We start from the raw sequence: 19,392 nt of genomic DNA on the forward strand, positions 1-19,392 counted from the left end.
TCAAATCCTATATTGCATCCTGTAAGATAGAACTTCACCAGCTTCATGGGGTGTTACCTCTACTGAATCTTAAGTAAGTCTTCAGGAGCCCATTCTGCCAATCTGTTAGGCCAGCTGCTCCTAAGTGGAAGAGTACTTAGTAATACCACTGAATTCCATGGACATAAGCCTATTGCTTCACTTCTATTACTGTGAAATGAATTCCTTGATTAGAGCCTCATTGTCTGGAATATATTGGGATGGTGAATAGGCCATCCACAGATTCCAAACATCCACAGATTATGGCATTGGCAGATTATTATATACAGAGAAAGAAAATCTATATCCAGAATATTTGTTTATTCCAGTGAAGATAAGTCTCTCCCCTGTTTATAATGGAAAGAATCCAATGTAATCATCCTGCTGCCAGGTAAATGGTCCTCCCAGGGAATGGTGCCATACCAGGAGCTCCATATTAGTCTCTGCCATTGACAGGTTAGTCATTTAGCAGTAGCAGTAGTAGGTCAGCCTTGATGAGAGGAGGTCCATGCTTAGCTTCCATCCTTGCCACCATGGCTCCTTTGTACATAAACTCATTTTGTAAACCCTGGATGGCGGGAGAAGAACGCTGACTAACATACACAGGACATGCCATTTTCTCCACCTGATTGAGGGAACCTATTTCATTATGCCCTTTGGTGAACGTTCATATGTGGCCCAAGTATGTTCACACTGTACATCTATCCCAAGAGGTCCGTCCACACAGCCCTTCCCCACACCTCTTCATCGCCAATCTTACTATTTATTTTATTCTAAGTCCCTGGCCATCAGCCAAACCTCTAGCAACTGCCCATGAATCAATGTAGATCTAGCCATCTCTTGGTCCAAAATGGACAACCAAATTTACAACTTTAAGTCACGTCCATTGGGAATATTTTCCTCACTATCACCTTTTCGGGCTACCTTTTATTGGGGCTGTGAAGCTGCAGCCCTAAACTTCCCATTGATCCCAGTATATCATTAAGAATAATCTGTAAACCAAGCCCACGCTTCTTTCTCCTTGGTCATAAGGAATCCCTAGTGAGGCTGTAGGTGTGCACTGAGAGAGAAGAAATCATGCAGCAGCAGAAGATGTCAAACGAGTCTGAGCCACCTGCTCATGCAACTTACTTGTACTTCCAGATGGCCTCAAGCCATTGATGATGGTATGCTACCGGGCACACCAACCTTATGACTTGGTGGGTAAGATAGGCAGCTTAGATCACATGGTCACCTAATGTCTCATGGCTAGTTTATGGGCTCATTTTTAATTTGTTTTTTTATCCATTTATCCCTTAAACAAATTATTCTGTGAGGCTCATACTTCTTTTTGGCTTCTATTAAATTTATACTTGTCATTTCATTTATGAATGATGGTAGTAGCAGCACCTGACTATCTGATCCTCATTCCCAGGGTCCAGTAACAATCCAGGAGCCGTTTCTCAAAAGAACAATTAGCTACAAAACAGGGTGTGCACTTGCTCCAGAGCCAGCATGCCTACAGATTTGACTTCCGTAAGGCCAAGGAACGTCGCTTGTTCTGCTGCACATTCTAGGCATGGGGAACTCTCCCAAGGGTCTTCTTTTAGAGATTGGAAGCCAGTGGCCAGGGACTGACCTCAGTGTACTCTGTTGCAGGCACAGCCTCCGTCGCTGTGGCAGGGATCCTGGCTGCTCTACGAATCACTAAGAACAAGCTCTCCAATCATGTGTTTGTTTTCCAAGGTGCAGGTGAGGTAGGTGCCATCAGGAGAATGATGGGTGAAGCATGAAGAAAGGGAGGCGTTTAGGGGTTCAGAGAAGAGGAACCATCAAGGTATCTTATGACAACTGCAGCTGCCTGGACACCATTTGGGTGTCTCAAGGACTTTACTGGGCCTTAAGGAGTAGGGGGAAAGGTGCAGAGAAGAGAGGATCTTGGTAAAGCATCTGATAAATGCTGAGCAGCTATCTGCCTTGTATCTGAACGTCCACCATATGGTACCTCCCAGGCAGCCATGGGCATCGCACACCTCCTTGTCATGGCCCTGGAAAAAGAAGGTGTACCCAAGGCGGAGGCTACAAGGAAGATCTGGATGGTGGACTCCAAGGGACTCATTGTCAAGGTACTGTCAGTCTAGAGACCTAGAGGTTTCCTGACAACTACAGCTATTGGAACCGGACTATAAGAGGTCTCCAGGGGGCAAAATGCTCAGACAAAATACAAAGCAACAGGAGGGTAATGTCCTAACCTCCAAAGCAGAAGCCTTAACTGCTGTGTCCAAAAGCCTTGTACTAACCTCTAGCAACAGTAAATCATAATTTTCCAAAAGTAACCTGCCCTCTCTCTTCCACATCCTTGCATATTTTGCTCCTCTGTCTGAAATGCCCTTGTCTTGTGCCACACACCCACTCTCAACCCTCAACCCCATCTGTTTCCTCCTTGTCTTCTGTTACCTCCTCCAAGATGCTTTCCCTGAGCATCTAGGTCTCAGTTCATTTCCTACATTTATGCTCATGTAGCCATTCCCCTCCACACATTGCACTTGCCACACTATAGGGCAGTTGCCCTTGTAATTGTCTTTCTGCCCACTAGGCTATGTAGTCTTCATATCAATGTCTGGCATGTAATGAGTGTGTAATTATGTTTGAAGTATGAGTGAAAGCATGAATGAGATACAGTCTGGCTTTGGCTGGAATATGGTGAAGGGCACAACTGGATGGCCTCCTTCCTTAGGATTTCACTGAAAGCTCCAAGCTTTAATGCCCCAAATTCCACTGACATGGAATGCCAGTGAGAGATTTTTTTAAGATGACAGAGGTAGAAATTAAGGAAGTACATAGGGGTGTCAATCAAGAATAGAAGAGCCTCAGCAGAAACTGACCTTCTGTTGTCTCATACAGAGCCAGATCACCTCCAGAAGGGATTCCTCCCCCCACCGCAGGTCATTCTAGAACATAAGTCAGGCAAAGGTAAAAGCTGCCAGAGGCTACCCTCTTGCCACCTTTCAACATTATTTTGCTCATCCCATGAAGCTTACCCCTGCTCTAATCTCTCTCAAAGCTGATGTCTTCACTCTGCCTCTCATGAGGCCAGCTGACCCAAAGGAGTCATCAGAGACATCTGTACCATCTACCAGCCTGTCACCCACTGACTCCCATTTGAGGAAATGGAAAGAATCCTGGGCTTGTTGAGAACAGCCAGCCATTGCAAGCCTGTCCTGGGGCTTAGCTTATTACTATTCACAGGGAGGTCAGTGGCTCTTGTAAAATACATTCAAATTAGCTTCCTGACCCTGGGTGACTCAGGCCCCCATCCCTCAACTGGCCCTGAGTGCTGGCAGCCTTGGGGCCAAAGGTCTAATTCAGACTCAGGCATTTCATGAGAGCCTTTCTGTCCTGGCCCAGGAAGCCATGATCCTAGCAGCACAAAGGAAGGCTTTATAGATTCTCCATGTGTGGTTTGACTTAAATAAATCCCCACATACATCCCCAGACTGTGACACAAACCCATTAAAATCCTCAGGTTCCACCTTGGGTTTTACCAGGAGATCTGATCAAGAGGATGAGCTACAAGGCTTCTGATAGCTCAAACCAAAGCACGGGGGCTTTCCAGGGAATGCTCTCAGAATCTCCAGATGCATCCATGTCCAGCCAAGCTGTTCTCACTGCCAAGCACCATGTTTTCCTTTCCCTGCAGGGGAGGAGCCACCTAAACCATGAGAAGGAGATGTTTGCCCAGGACCATCCTGAAGTGAAGAGCCTGGAGGAGGTGGTGAGGCTGGTGAAGCCCACGGCCATCATAGGTAGGAGGAGGCAGGAGGCCCACTGTCCAGCCCAGCTAACCCTCTTGACTTTCAGGTGCAAACTAAGGCTCAGCCAGGAGGCATAAGTCATCAATGGAAACACAGCTCCCTCCCTGATTCCATGTCCACTTCAGTGCCACAATCTTTCACTGAGTGACTACTATATAAAAACCATAGAACAACAACAACAAAAAAACCATAGAACAAAGGCACCAAACTGCGGCTTAGTGAGGAAGATTTATACAATGCAGTGGAAAAGCACAGGGCTGGTCTTTCTAACCGAGAGGAAGTGAGCACTGGTCTCCCAAACAGGGGACCCTGGCATCTCTTCCTGTACTGGGAGAGCCATGCACCCTAAAGGACAATGCCCAGGAATGCCTTCACGAATACATCTCAACTGAGCAGAGACCTGAAGTGGACCAGTGTTCCCTTAGGGATTAACAGGAGGTCTTACCCAGCTCACGCAAGAAGACCCTTTTCTCTTTGGCTCCCTCCATCCACCCATATGGTGGATGCTATCTCCAAAAGTCTTTCATGTTGCACCAAGTTCCCCACCACGACCACCATGAGAGGAATGGGGTGTTTATAAAGAGTAGGCATCCCTACTACCCCCCTTTTCCCTGTAGGTGTTGCTGCCATCGCAGGAGCCTTCACGGAGCAGATTCTGAGGGACATGGCCTCCTTCCACGAGCGCCCTATCATCTTTGCCCTGAGCAACCCCACCAGCAAGGCCGAGTGCACGGCTGAGAAGTGCTACCGGGTCACTGAGGTCAGCGGGGAGTCCTTCCTTCCCCAGGCTGAGAGGACATAGTAACCATAATTATGAGAAACCCTATGAGGGTGAAAAAAACATCCGCACATCACTGATGAGCAAACCAAGGTTCAGAAAGATGAAATAACTTGCCCAAGGTCACAGAGCTAATAAGGAGTGGAGCTTTGAAGCCCAAGCTCTTACCATCATGTTATACTATTCAGGGTTCCTCTAGTAACATAGAGCTTTGACCAGAACCTGAGGCATTCATAGACTCTAGGTCACCTGCATATGTGTCATGACCTGGATTGGCCCGCTCGGGAGGTGACAGGTTAAAATACCTTCACCTGTCAGTGATTTCTTGGCTGCCAGGTAACTCAGTGGGAGCTAAGCTTTCTGGTCAATGAACAAGTGTGCTTTCAGCACCTGCAGTGTGCTCAGCCCAATGCTGAGCCATTTGGGAGAGAATGAAGAAGGGTTTGACCTTCGGGAGATAAAACTAGGCCACCATTACTGCCTGAAACCCATCTCAATGCTCCATCTCTGGTTTTCTTCCCAACTCCAGGGCCGAGGGATCTTTGCCAGTGGAAGTCCTTTTAAGAGCGTGACTCTAGAAGATGGCAGGACCTTCATTCCTGGGCAAGGAAACAATGCCTATGTGTTCCCTGGAGTGGCTCTGGGAGTCATTGCTGGCGGGATCCGGCACATCCCAGATGAGATCTTCCTCCTGACGGCAGAGGTATCACTGCCCCTGCTCCCCTGCATGCACACTCCCAATAGGGCCTGTGATCTATACCAGGTCCTACACTGGGCCCCCAAAGATTCCTTCTACCACCTCTTCTACCCACCTGCCCCAACCCTAGCAGTAGATCCTCAAAATGCTTGACCTCAAGCTTTGGTCAAGATCACCTTCATGCTTAAACTTCTCTCAGAACATACAATTTTTAAGGGAGAATAGGGACTAGCCAATGGGACGAGGCATTGACAGGAGGCAGTGACAGTGAGGGGACATAGCTTACCTGCCCCTTGCTTCCCAGCAGTGCCCACATGATGCCTAGAACAGAGGAGATGCCACCAAAGCCATCTGCAACTAGGCTCATGGACCATGACAGGCCACGGATTCTTCCAGCCACTGATTTTGACCACGTTGCCAGGGCAACCTGTTGTAGGATAAGCCCCACTAGGGCAGCTTTCTGTAAAAAAGGGATAGATTGCAAACCAGGTTTCCCTATTCTGGCCTGGATCTGGAGCACAGATACAGGAGTACTCCCCATGTATCTTACTAGAAATACTCCCAAAATGATTCTTTACTGGACGTGATGAAAACAATGAAAGAATCCATTAAGAATGACAGCCTACATTCATAATAACGGCTATTACTACTAGCGGCTACAGTGGCTCACATTTACCACACGTTTACTAAATGCCAGGCACTTCACATTTATCTTCACTCTGAGGAAACCATAGAAATGTCTCTTTGGGGAGGTTAAACTAACCAAAACTATAAACAAATACTAGATATATTTATCCCCAATGAGCTCCAAAGTCTCTACTGTGATTTCTGACACATTTGCCTTTCCCTCACCATGGTGAGAGCCCCAAACCAGCAAGCCATGGGAACAGCCTCCAGGCAGCCCTATCTAGCTCTACTTCTGGGAGTCCCATAAGGAACTGTCTCATGCTCTAGGTTCCTTCTTACTACTTCCTGATCTTTGAGCACTGCCTCCACAAGGACATGCAAGTAGTGTCCCTGAAGGTTTTTCAGCCTCCCCCAAGCCATGAGCACACTAGCTACGGCTTTGTGCCATGGGCCTCTGTCCATCTTGTGTGAGTTCTGTGTATTTCTTCTTACTGCTGTGTCAGTGGTGGTGGTGTCCTGTGGCCGAGAGTGGAGATGTTTGAATGTCCCATTGGGTGGGAAGAGTCACCCTAACTCTTAGAGTTAGAGTCACCCTAACTCTTAGAGTTAACCTAAAAGCAAACTGCCCTGTTGTGCAAAAACATGGTTGCTAGAGCCTTCCCCTGTAAGCCCAAGAGACATCTACATGCCCACCTCCTAGTGTTGCGGGGCAGGTCAGCTCCATCATTTCATGAACAGTGTCCATCAACTACACAGGAACCTCTCCTCAATCCACTTATTAATAATTGCTTGTGGCAAACAGGTGAAGATCTCTCCCTTCTAGCAGCTGACAGTCTGGTCTTTAATTTTCTGAAAGGAGTACTTTTAGGTTTAGACACTAAATCCGATTTTCCTATGGAAAAAAATAATAGGACTTTTAAGAGACTTATATATCTCCTTCCACCTTGACAACTCTGTAAAATAGATAGTGATTATTGCTATGTGACACACAAGGAAAGCGAGGCACAGAGAGTCTAAGTTACATGTCTAAGGTCACTGGGCTTGTGAGCAGTGGCACCAGAATGGCCCCAGAGCTGCAGCAAAGCACCACCAGTGCCCAACATCTGAGAAGTGACCACCCCTACATGATATCTCTCTTCACTCTGCAGGATGACTCTTGCAGATGCAGATCAAGCCATGGACATCCTGTTTCCCTCTGATCCCATCTTCTACATCTCCCCACCCCCCAAGAAAATCCTTGAAAACCCAGAACAGTCTATCTCTCTCCTCATTTCAGACATTTGAATGGCTCCTTGGTGCTAACAGGATAAAGCCCAAACTCCTTCACGTGGTTTCCATACAAGGCATGTCATCAGCAGGCCCTCCTTCCTTTCCTCTCCAGCCTTTAGCCTCCCCCTACCTCCACCTAGCCAATGTTCTGTTCACAGTCTAGAACCCATGCTCCCTCCTGCTGCCTCTCTCCAAGAAATCAGATGTGCTGTTGCCTCTCTCTTTTTGAGTACTTCATACTTTGTCCTTCGGGTCTTAGCTGGTGTCACCCACTTCCCCTGGAAAGCTTTCCTGTACATGGCAGACCGGGCCCTGCTTTCCTCTGTGCCTCTGTGCCCCCTCTGCTTACACTCACCTCTATGTTACAATCATTTGTACCTGTTTGTTAATTGTCCACTGACTCCAGACTATAGGAGGAAAAGGCTTCTCTGCCATGGATCCTCAGCAACTAGCACAGAGCCTGGCATATGACAGAGCTCAGTTAATGTTTGAATGAATGAATGGAGAGGAGAGATAGGAGCACGAAAATGAGGTGGAAGAGGAGGAGACCCACTTCCCTAACGTCAGCCAAACTCTGAGGCAAGACCAACTCCTTTGGCTCATCCATTCTGGGACACAGTTCTGAGAGAGCACTGTGGCTTTTCCCAAATTTAAATTGACACAAGATTGGGTGGGAGTGGATTCGGAGCCAGCACATAACAGAGGCTGTTCCTCAAAGCTGGCTGAGTGAGGCTGGATGATGAAGTGAGGCTTGAGGGGGAGAGCTGGGCCTCAGAGACCGCTCTGAACCAGGGAAGGAAGCTGTGGGAGGTGCTGTTCCCAGGATGATGTGCCTAGGACGTTCATTCAGAGAAAGTGGTGTCACGCACTGCAGAAGCAGCCTTTCTGCTAGAAAGGAGAGCTCAAGATGGCCCAGGGGGGCACCCAGGATATTACCAAGAAAGTGGGAGAGGAAGTGAGGGTCTCCAGAATCTCTGTGCAATAGGCTGGACCAGCCAAGGGGAGATCCTAGAGTCTGCTTTACAAGCCACAGGTTTATTCATGTTGCTCTTGGTGATTCTCCTCTAGAATTTAGGGTCTCGTGTAGTTTAAAGCCTCAGCCAATCTCACAGTACAGAAAGGATGTGTCCTTGCTTAAAAGCCCAAGCATTGGAGCACCTGGGTGGCTCAGTCGGTTAGGGGTTTGACTCTTGATTTTAGCTCAGGTCATGATCTCAGGGTCATAAGATCGAGCTCCACATCGGGCTCTGCACTGGGCCTGGAGTCTGCTTAAGATTCTCTCTCTCTCTCTCTCTCTCTGCCCTCCCGCCAATCTCTAAAATAATAAATAAATAAATAAATAAATAAATAAATAAATAAATAATCTTCTAAAAAATAATAAAAGCCCAAGCATTAAGCTCCCCTGGGCCAAGAGAGGGCAGAGATGACAGCAGGAACTGCAATAATTGGCCATCTGTGAGGGACAAGGTGAGTCTCTGGGATAATGAGCTGTGCTTGTTCTGGGAAGGCAGAAACTCAGCTTATAACTCTCAGTTCTCTCTCCCCAGCAAATTGCCCAAGAGGTCTCTGAGCAGCATTTGTCCCAGGGGAGATTGTACCCACCACTCAGCACCATCCGAGATGTGTCTCTGAGAATCGCCATCAAAGTAAGGAGCATCCGACCCCCAGTCATACGGCTAGTGAGGCTCAACCCCTTCCTCTGTCTGGTTTAGGAGAGCTAAGGGGATGGCAGCTGTGGAGACATCCTGAGCATCTCGGGCTGCACTGCATGAGCCTGGAGGCTGCAGCTCAAGCCCCACACCCAACACCCACTCAGGCCAGTTCTGGAAAAGCTCCTGATTTCCCACCAGGCAAAAAGGTCATCAAAGTCCATCATCTTGGGGCCCAGAATGTGGGTGGAATTTTTAAAAAATGAATCATAAGTGTCCATTTATACAGAAAGGTCAATTTTCATAGCATCATGAAAAGAACTCAGGCTGTCAGGTCCCAGCTCTGCCAGTCACTTCACTTTCCTGAGCCTCAGTTTCCTCCTTTTCCAAAGGGGCCACTAGTCTCTTTCTCCTGGACTTCTGAAGATTAAAGAGGATAGTGAGAAAGCTCCACACTTAGTATAGAGTAAATGCTCATTCCTCCCCCTTTTTCTCAGAATGGCTGGGCCACAGCATGATCAGGTTCATGGAATATTCCAAGGAAAAATGTTATCCTAGACACCTTGCAGAGATGATGGGTTTTCAGAGAATCAGAACACAATGCAATAAAGACTGGCCCAACATTGATAACTGTTGAATATAGATAATGATTGCATTAGGGTTTATTATACTGTCATTTTTATTAGAATATGTTTTACCTTTTCTATAGGATTTAAAAATAATTTCAGAAAGTGTGCTGCACAACAGCATGTGTTCCCCCTGAGCTGTCCATTGTAGGGTCCAGAATCGGCCCTCAAGACCACAGGTCCAGCTCATAGTCCCACCTCCACCGTGTCCATTTCCCTCCTTTCGGGGATCTTGAGATTAATGGTCTCCTGAAACCAAATCTAATACCCACAGAATAATGTCCAGGCTATTCTCCCAACTCACCCCATTTAGGGGGGGAAAATATCAGGTACTGGACACCTGATGTTGTCTGTTACCTAATTTTATCCTCACTCTACTCCAGAGAAAGGTCTCCTTACTCCCACTTTACAGTGAGGAAACTGAGGCTCAGCAAGGACGGTGTCACTGCTGAGGACTCACAGGCAGTTGGAAGCAGAGTCAGACTTCAGTCTGAGGCCTCTTGATCCTGGCCTAGTGTTTATTCCACTGCATCGCACCTTCCTGCCTAGGCAGAAAGCTCAAACTCCTCCTATCCAGTGGCTTCATGGACAACAGTTCATGGTTCCCCAGGGGTTATTCCCCTTCCACAGGCTCCCAAGCAACCTGTAGGCAACTTTTAGGCAGGTTCCTCCTGAGTTCCAGTTCCTCAGCCAATACGTTTTTCCCTAGGTCCTCGACTTCGCGTACAAACACAACCTGGCCTCCTACTACCCGGAGCCCAAGGACAAGGAGGCTTTTGTAAGATCCCTGGTCTACACTCCAGATTATGACTCCTTTACACTGGACAGCTATACTTGGCCCAAGGAAGCCATGAATGTTCAAACAGTCTGATGCAGTTTCAGACGCTGGTGTGAGGCTGGAACAAGCCCAGAGTAACACTGACAATATAAATGGATTCTAAAATGGCCATCTTTGTCACTGTGTTTTTCCTTTGAACTTTCTGGTGTAAGGGGAGATACCCAGGCACACAGTGAATGAGAGCCTTGTCCATGAAGGCCCTGAGAATTCACTTTTCTATAACCCTCTTCTGACTTCCTCCCCAAGAATTTCTTCATCAAATTACCAACAATTAGCTAGACCTTGTGGGAAATCTAGAATCCTTCCTAGAACTCTGACTTTACAGAGTTCAGAGTCTAGTGAAGGGAATGAGGTATGAACACAATTCGTTTTGCCACAAGGGAGAAAGTGGTTAAGTCCATAAAAGAAGTGCAGATAAAGGTCAAGGGTACTCAGAGAAGGGAGCAGATACTCCCTATGAGAATATTAGAGAAGGCTTCAGGGGGAGAAAAGTGTGCACTGAGTCCCAAGGGTAAAGGATAGGTAGGAGTCATGGGAAAATGAGGAAGATAAGGGCAGCCACTGACCAGAGAGCATGGCCCACTCATGAGGTAGTTCAATCCCTGTTGGAGGAATACACACCCTTCAAGACTCAGATGGGTATGAAGGCTGAGTAGCTAAAGGCAACTCACTTGACAAAAACTGTCACTGAAATGTGGGTTACTGAATATTAGGATTCTTTTCTGGTTCTTATTAAAAGGAAAACTAGAGAAACGTGGGCGTGGAGGGTCAGCGGGCCAAGGTGTGAGGAGGAAGAGAGGCAGTGAGGGGAAGAAAACCATGGAGTTCTAGGGAAGAACTTGATTTCATTTTTCTGACTCTGGAACTCTCTCTGGATCTCTCTCTCTCTCCCCCTCCCCCCCCCCCCCCCCCCCCCCCACTTCACTCTGAAGGCATTGAGCAAACCAGGGCCGTATTCCTATAAAATAGCTTCGGTCTATCTTGGGGGTGTCTTAGACAAGTTCAACCATAGTTTTCACCTCCTTCATGTCTAGGAGAACCCACACCATGGGATGGGGAGGTGGGGACAAACCTACAACCCCTGCAATCAAAAACCCTGATAAATTTCTAGGACCTATTGGGATGACAGCTTCCACCCTCTAATTTTAATGGCGAACACAGAAAACAGTAAATCATGCTAAGGGACCTACCACCACCCACCCTTGCTGCCAGCTCAGCTTCAAGATCCCCACTGTCCACAGTGAATTGGTCCTAAGTAGCCACCTAAAAGTGGCAGGTATTGGACTCCTAGAACAGTAATTAGCAGAGACATCAGTCACCCCTTGCCCAGGTCTTATTCTTCCAACATCTGTTTCCTTGGTGCTGGTGCCCTGCCAAGCATACCCTAAGAAAACATCAAAAACATCCCTGTTCTGTAATCCCTGAGCTCATGGAGAATGAGAAACTCTTCAGAAGAGGATTTGAAGTGAAGCTGGAATCTGAACACTGAAGAACCTTCACGCTACTTTTTCTGTGTCCTGTCCCACAACTTCTGTACCCCCACTGCAGGTCCTTTATACTCAGTGTAATAGAACAGGAAAATAGTAGAGAAAAGCAATGAAACAAAAACAGATTCTTTGGAAAGATCAACTAAATAAATAAACTGTAGCTATACTGACCAAGACATAAAAAAGATACAAATTACATTTCCTTTGTTTCAACTACACTGAACATCTTGCTGGCACTGCACACATGCACTTCCAGGCCTGTGCCCTTACACATGCTTGGTCTCCATCTGTAAAGTCCTTCCCTCCTATTACCTACTCTTTGTCAATTAAATTGCAGCTCACCCCAGCTTTCTGCCTGGAAACATTATTCATTCTTGGAGTTCAAATGTAATTGGCTCCTGAAGTCTTCCTGGACAGAGTTAATAATTAAATTAGAACTCAACAACGGAAAAAAATGGGAAATTTATAACCATTTGGAAGTGAAATAATTTTTAAATAACCCACATTTCAAAGAACGAATCATAGGGTAAATTACACACACACACACACACACACACACACACATATATATATATATAAATGTTGAGTTGAATGAAAAAAAAAATAAAAGTGAGTTGTAGCTAAAGCAGTGCTAAGAGGAAAATTTTATAGCTCTAAATAAATGCCTATATTAGGGGAAAAAAAGAGAAAAGTCTCAAAGCAATAACATAAACTCTCTAAAGAAAATCCAAAGCAAGTTAAAATTAGAGCAAAAATCAATAGACCAAGTAAAGAATTTGAATTAGTAATTAAAAATTTTTCCACCAAGAAAAGCACAGGCCCAGATATCTTTTTTGGTGAATTTTATCAAATATTTAAAATAGAAATAATACCAATCCTTCACAATCTCTTTCAGAAAATAAAGGACAGAACATTTCCCAAATCATTCTAGGATACCTGTTATCGCCCTGATATCAAAACCAGATAGAGGCGCATGAGGTTGCAGTGGGGAAGGTGTTGCTGGTGTATAGGAAAGCTATTGATTTGCATGCGTGATCAATCGCTATGGAAGATTGCAGGGTTCTGCTTTGTGTTCACAGTGGCTTGAAGGTGCCTCTTCTGAAGATGCTTCCACCATGGAGGGCAGGGCTCCATGGAGATGAAGAGAGGGCAGGGCATTCCAGCAAGAAACCCCATAGGTGAGGATGGTGAGGATAGAGGAAGATCCTGGGAGCAGCCCACCCCAAACCAGGGATTTGGAGTGTACCTGTCCTAGCCTGTTACTGTGGGAGAGATCTTTGGAGGACAGGCATGCTGCTTGTTTTACATCAATACCGTGAGGAATTCAACAAGGGCAATAAGTTCCTAAAACAGCTTACAAAACAAAACAATAATAATAAACATTAAATTCTAAGTTCAAAAAAAAAGAAACAAGAAAACTACAGGCCAATATCCTTCACAAATACAGAGCAAAATCTTAAAATATTAGCAAACCAAAGCCATTAATATGAAAGAATTACACGTAATGAATGAGGGGGATTTATTCCAGGAATGCAAAGTTGTTTTAACATTTAAAAACTGATCATGAGGGTGCCTGGGTGACTCAGCGGTTGAGCATCTGCCTTTGGCTCAGAGCATGATCCCCAAGTCCTGGGATCGAATCCCACATCAGGCTCCCTGTATGGAGCCCGCTTCTCCCTCTGCCTATGTTTCTGCCTCTCTCTCTCTCTCTCTCTCTCTCTCTCTCTCACTGTGTATATCATGAATAAATAAAATCCTTTTTTAAATAAATAAGTACAAACAAAAACTGGTCATCATAATGCATGATATTAGTAAAGGACAAAAACCACAAGATCAAATCAATGGATGTGATAAAAGTATTTGAAAAAATTCCAATATCCATTTATGATAAAACTTTCAACAAACCAAGAATAGAAGAGAATATTCTCAACCTGTGGAAGAACCAACAGCTAACATCATACTTCATGGTAAAAGAATACTTTCTCCCTAAGATCTAGAACAAGCCAAGGATGTTGTCACCACTCTGGACAACATGGAGGGTCTAGCCAGTTCAATAAAGAAAGAAAAATAAATAAGGCATCCAAGTTGGAAATGAAGAGTAAAACTGCCTTTATTCACAGATGACATAATCCTGTGTGTAGAAAATGCCAAAGAATAGAATCCTTTTTCTCCTTCCCCTAACAAATCAATTTACAAAAGTCATAGGATGCAAGGTCAATATACAAAAATCACCTGCCTTTTTATATACTAGCAATAAACAATCTAGAAATAAAATAACTCCATTCATAATAGTATCAAAAAGAAAAATACTTAGAAAATTAAAAAGTGCAAGTCTTATACACTGGAAATTACAAAACACTGCTGACAGAAATTAAAGAAGATCTGAAAAAAATTAAAGATCTAAACAAATGGAGAAATGTTCATATTCATGGATCTGAAAACTATTGTCAAGGCTGCAATTTTCTCCAAAGTATTTATAATTCAATTCTGTATCAAAATCCCTCAGGCTTTTGTTTTTTGTAGAAATTGACAGGCTGATTCTAAAATTTATATGGAAATGGAAAGGGCCTAAAATAGCCAAGATATTTGAAAAAGAAAAACAAAGTACACTTACACTATCCAATTTCAAAATGTACTATAAAGCTGCAATGATCAAGACTGTGTGGTTATATAGATCAATGGAAAAGAAATGAGAATTCACAACTACATCCTTACATTTGTGGTAAATTGATTTTAAACAAAGCTACCAAAATACTTCAGTGGGGTAAGGATAGTCTTTTGAACAAATGATGCTGTGACTATTGAATATCCACATAAAAAAGAAAGAAAAAGAAAAGAAAGAAAAGGAGACAAACTCAAAATAGACCACAGACCTAAATGCAAGCTGAAACTATAAAACTTCTAGAAGAAAATATAGCAGAAAACTCTGATTGAGGAGAGTTCTTTAGATACAATTCAAAAACATGATTCATTAAAAAAATTGATAGATTATAATTCAGTTATTTTAAATTTTGCCCTTGAAACTACCATTAAGGGAGAAAACAAGCAACAGACTGAGAGAAATACTTGCAAATAATACACCTTATAAGGGCATTGGGTCCAGAAGTTTTACAGCTAAATGACAAAACAACCCAACTGAAAAAGTGGAAAAAATGTTTGAATTGACCTATTACTACTAAAGGTATGTGAATGGCTAACAAGCACGTGAAAAGATGCTTGACATCACTGGTCATCTGAAAATTAAAACCTCAATGGGATACCACTTCACACCTACCAAAATGGCTACAATACAAAAGAGTGTTGGTGAAAATTGGAACCTCCTGTAACAGAACTTTGTCTCCTAAAGCCTATGAGATTAAGGGAGATTTCTGTCTTTTAAGTCTTCATTCTAACTCCCCAGGCTCTCATGTGTAACCCCAGAATTCAGCATATGTCAGTTAGTCTAGTGGATGCTGTGGTTACACCATCTAGATCTCTCTGCACATCTGAAACACTCGTTTCCCCGGCTGCCAGAAGTATGCTGAAGATTCACAGCTGCATCCTTCTCTGGGAATTGCACTTGACTGAAGGAAGGTACTTCATCCAAGGGTATGCCCTCATCCCCAGGGACAGCCTGCATCCAAAGACTGGTTGATTCAAGTCCAAATGTTCAACACCTTCACCTCAATTGGGAACACCTCTAAAGAGCCATCCCAGCTTCAGAGTTCCCTGCAAAATTGGCTAAGGCCAGTCTTGCAACTGTATGCATCACCATTCAACAACTTCTGCCATTTCATGGTCCTGTGGCTCCCTCACAGGTGTTGAGACAACTCCCCAATAAATCTCCAATTGCAAATCTCAGATTTAGTGTATGTTTGTTTCCTGAGGAATTCAGCTTGCAACATGTGGAGGAAAATGGCCAAACTTCTCAAATTTTCCATCTGCTGTACCAGTCCCACATGACCACCAAGAGCCTGCCTGAGTTTCTCTTATCCTCAGTAGAGACTCTCTACCTGGACCAAGTCTGACTCTTAGTCCATGTCCAGAATCAGTGAATGCCTCTGATTGGGGGTGGGGAAATGGCCACTCACCTCAGGAGAGCTCCTCCCTCTCTGGAATTCCTACTCACTTCGTTCTTGTCGCTTTCACAGTTCTCACATGTCTTCAAACATACTACTTCATACATTTTTCCATATTTTTCTGGTTGTTACTGGGTGGGAGATGGATTGCCACACCCTACTATACACTATCTGGAAGTGGCAGTCTCTATGGACACAGATTTTCAAAATTCCAAATGTATGGATATTATTAACTTTTCTCCTAACTTAATTGAATTGTAGTCAAAGAAGTTGTTTGTATTATTTAAATATTTTAAATTTGCTGAAATTGTTATGGTCAAATGAAATAAAATATTTCATTCGCTCAAAAATAATATGGATTCTCACTGTTGGATGCAATGCCCCTTATATGTTCATGGAATCACGCTCGCTAATTGTTTTGTTCAAACCTATATCCTTACTGATTTGTCTACTTGATCTGTTTCTGAAAGAAGGATAGTAAAATTTCCCACCATCATAAATTTGTCAATGTTCCTTGTAGTTCTCTCCATATTTGCCTTTTACATTTTGGACCTATGCTCTTTGATGCATAAAGTTTAGAATTCTTATAACTCTCTGGTAAATTGAAACTTCTGAAACTTTAATGATTTTCTTTATCTCTAGTAATGCCTTTGCCTCTACTTTTACTAATATTAACACAGATCTACTATCTTGCCTCTTTCTCCCTCCTGCAATCCATTCTTTATTTAGATGGCTAAACTCTTGTACTAGCTGGTGAATGGTGAACACTGAAATTATTTCTCCTGAAGAAATATATTCCCAGACAGTATGAATATATGGTTAAACTAATATTAATACATGTCATCATTTTATCAATTACATGATAAAAGTATCCGGTATCCAAATATGAAGTTACACAGTTCAAAAAAGCATATAAAATATTAGATGTCTAATCACTTCATTAGTAGAAACCCACTTCTTTTTTGATTGGGAAGACAAAAAAAAAATATGCTTCAAAGAAAAAGAAAAATAGCTAACAATTTCCAATAGTCATGGTGAAGAATTACAAGAGTTCAGAAATTTTGTAAGAAATGTTTTAGCTCCAAAGCATCTCTGCCTTAAAATTTTTGTTATTGTTAAATAAAAGACCTATTCTATACATCCTGCACAAGACAAAGGCAACATTTTACTAGAGATATTTCAGAGCCTCCTCCCACTCTGTCTTCAGCTCCTCCCCCTCTAAGTTGTAGCCCAGAGTAAACATTAAAGTAACTCTAAGACTTTTTTGTCTGAAGAATTGTACACATGTGCTTCTGTACAATGTGTATTTTATGTGAACTTTCAACCACAGATTTGTGATTTTTCAAAATGGAGGCTTTCATAACAGCACAAAATGAGCTTTATAGAAAGACATTAAAAAAAAAAAAAAAGAAAGAAAGACATTAAATAATCCCCATAAGTCTTGGTAAGGATCCAATGAAATCAATTTTTGCTAAAGCCTGATGTATGCTGGTGCTCCTGTAGGGTGGTAAACATGAAGGAACAAATAACCACATCGGCCCTACTTGCAGTGTTTGAAAGGACTAAAGGAATAAACCACATATGGTTTACAGTGCTGTTCATAATTTCTAGGATTTTAATTATATATGATATAAAAATATACAAGTATTGTGCTGGATATGTTGGCACCTAATCTCTCAATTTCCTACATATTATTTCTGGCATGGGAATGGTGGTAAGCCAAACATAGAGGCTGCAATTGTCGGGCTTGTGGCTTTTTCATGATTCCTATGGAAGCTCCATTAGGCTTGTCATTCATTAGGCCTACATGTCGGCTAATACGTACCACAAGGAAGTCCTGTCTCAAGTTCCATTTCCAAGGCAACAGCATCAGGGAGCCAAGTTTTATTGAATGCAACAGTTGTTCCTATGACCACTGGGGTCTTTGTAGCGCAGCCGCATTTGGGAACGGCATTTCTCCAAATCCAAAAGTTGCTTGCTGTTAAAAGCTCCGCGTCGCTTTGGTCTTATAAACTGTACCGCATCTTCGTTTTTCATTCCACCTTCAGTTAGTGCTAAGGCCACGAGCACTGGAGTCCTCCCGAGACCTGCAACGCAGTGAACAGCAATACAACAACCGGGCTCTTCGCGAAATCTGACGTTTACGAGACTTAGCCCGTCGTCCACAATCTGGTTAGATGGCGATGAACCGTCACCAAAAGGCCAATCCAGGACCTGGATGCCCTCTTTCTCCACAAGAGCAGTGTCGTAGGTCGCTCCGCATACTCTTACTATTGTAGTAACTCCGTATTTCTTAAGCTCCGCTATAAATGTGTTTAAGGTCGCACCGGTTGGACCGTGTGTAGTAAGAAACCTCATGTTCCTGATGGGGACTTGCACGGGGCCTGGCCGGCTCGCTGGAGCCATGTGAATTTAGTTCAAACACTCAATACGGTTACGGGGGGGGGGGGAAGTTTTAAGTAGTTGAACACAGACACGATGTCAAGAAACTGACGTATCCTGCAAATATACTCCGCTGGAAACTCTCAGTGCTTTGAAAATGTAATGGAGACGGACAGGAAGTGAGAGGACCCTCCCCAGCAGCAGCAACCCTTCGTTCGGCGGTCCGGAGCCCACGGAAAGCAAGGGCAGCAGGGCACCAGGGCAGCAGGCACCAGGGCAGCAGGGCAGCAGGCAGCAGGGCAGCAGGCAGCAGGGCACCAGGGCACCAGGGCAGCAGGCACCAGGGCAGCAGGGCAGCAGGCAGCAGGGCAGCAGGCAGCAGGGCACCAGGGCACCAGGGCACCAGGGCAGCAGGCACCAGGGCAGCAGGGCAGCAGGGCACCAGAGCAGCAGGGCAGCAGGGCACCAGGGCACCAGGGCAGCAGGCACCAGGGCACCAGGGCAGCAGGGCACCAGGGCAGCAGGGCACCAGAGCAGCAGGGCAGCAGGCACGAGGGCAGCAGGGCACCAGGGCACCAGGGCAGCAGGGCAGCAGGGCAGCAGGCAGCAGGGCACCAGGGCAGCAGGCACCAGGGCTAGCCCGCCCAGCTGGGGACTCTCCGACCCCGCTCGGGTGGCTTCGCGCTACGCGTTGGTGTCCGGGTAACCGCGGCCACGCGGCTCCGGGGTGGCCATGGATCTCTGCACCGCTCACTCGTCCTGTAAAGGTCGTGCTGTGCCTGGCAGTGATCCCCGGGGCCCTTCGGAAGCTCCATAAACGCGTGGCGGAGAGCACCACAGAAAGGAGCCTGCTCCCTCATGAAGGACTGCGGCCTAATCCTGCAGCCCGACCCGGCGACCCGGCGACCCGGCGGCCTCGGCTGCGGCCCAGGGAGCTGCCCTGGGGGCCCCGCGGCGGGCGGCGAGCGGACCCGGGCTCTGGGCTGCAGCCTCCGGGAGGCCTTCTCGCGTCACAAGCCCTCCCTCCCTTTCGCACCTGGCGTGACGTGGGCTCCTCGCCACCAATCGCCGTGGGGCGCGCGCAGAAGCTCTGAGCCGGGACCACCTGGGGGCGGGCGGCTGCAGGAAGGCCGCGGGGGGCGTTGGGGTGGGGGGGACGGACACGCGGA

The 19,392-nt window shown here is 45.3% G+C and overlaps 2 protein-coding genes across 6 annotated transcripts in view; one reads left to right on the forward strand and one right to left on the reverse strand.

Moving 5' to 3' along the window:
• The window catches only part of ME3 (malic enzyme 3), a 293,266-nt gene extending 282,861 nt beyond the window's left edge, over positions 1-10,405 (forward strand). For all 5 annotated transcript variants that reach the window (XM_038568363.1, XM_038568360.1, XM_038568364.1 and 2 more), the window contains exons 8-14: positions 1,657-1,754; positions 2,010-2,123; positions 3,698-3,803; positions 4,430-4,572; positions 5,120-5,293; positions 8,731-8,829; positions 10,168-10,405. In XM_038568363.1, coding sequence (XP_038424291.1) covers positions 1,657-1,754; positions 2,010-2,123; positions 3,698-3,803; positions 4,430-4,572; positions 5,120-5,293; positions 8,731-8,829; positions 10,168-10,329 — 896 coding nt within the window. In that variant the 3' untranslated portion in view covers positions 10,330-10,405. The remainder of the gene's footprint in view (positions 1-1,656; positions 1,755-2,009; positions 2,124-3,697; positions 3,804-4,429; positions 4,573-5,119; positions 5,294-8,730; positions 8,830-10,167) is intronic.
• Positions 5,556-18,552, reverse strand: LOC111091498 (protein tyrosine phosphatase type IVA 1-like). The gene is given in 4 exon segments (XM_038568366.1): positions 5,556-5,747; positions 6,608-6,806; positions 17,667-17,841; positions 17,843-18,552. Coding segments are annotated over 3 exon segments (744 nt in total). The 5' UTR covers positions 18,248-18,552; the 3' UTR covers positions 5,556-5,747; positions 6,608-6,642.
• Positions 18,553-19,392: the final 840 nt, after the last annotated feature.

Source organism: Canis lupus, chromosome 21 (assembly GCF_011100685.1).
Source record: "Canis lupus familiaris isolate Mischka breed German Shepherd chromosome 21, alternate assembly UU_Cfam_GSD_1.0, whole genome shotgun sequence".
NCBI lineage: Eukaryota > Metazoa > Chordata > Mammalia > Carnivora > Canidae > Canis > Canis lupus.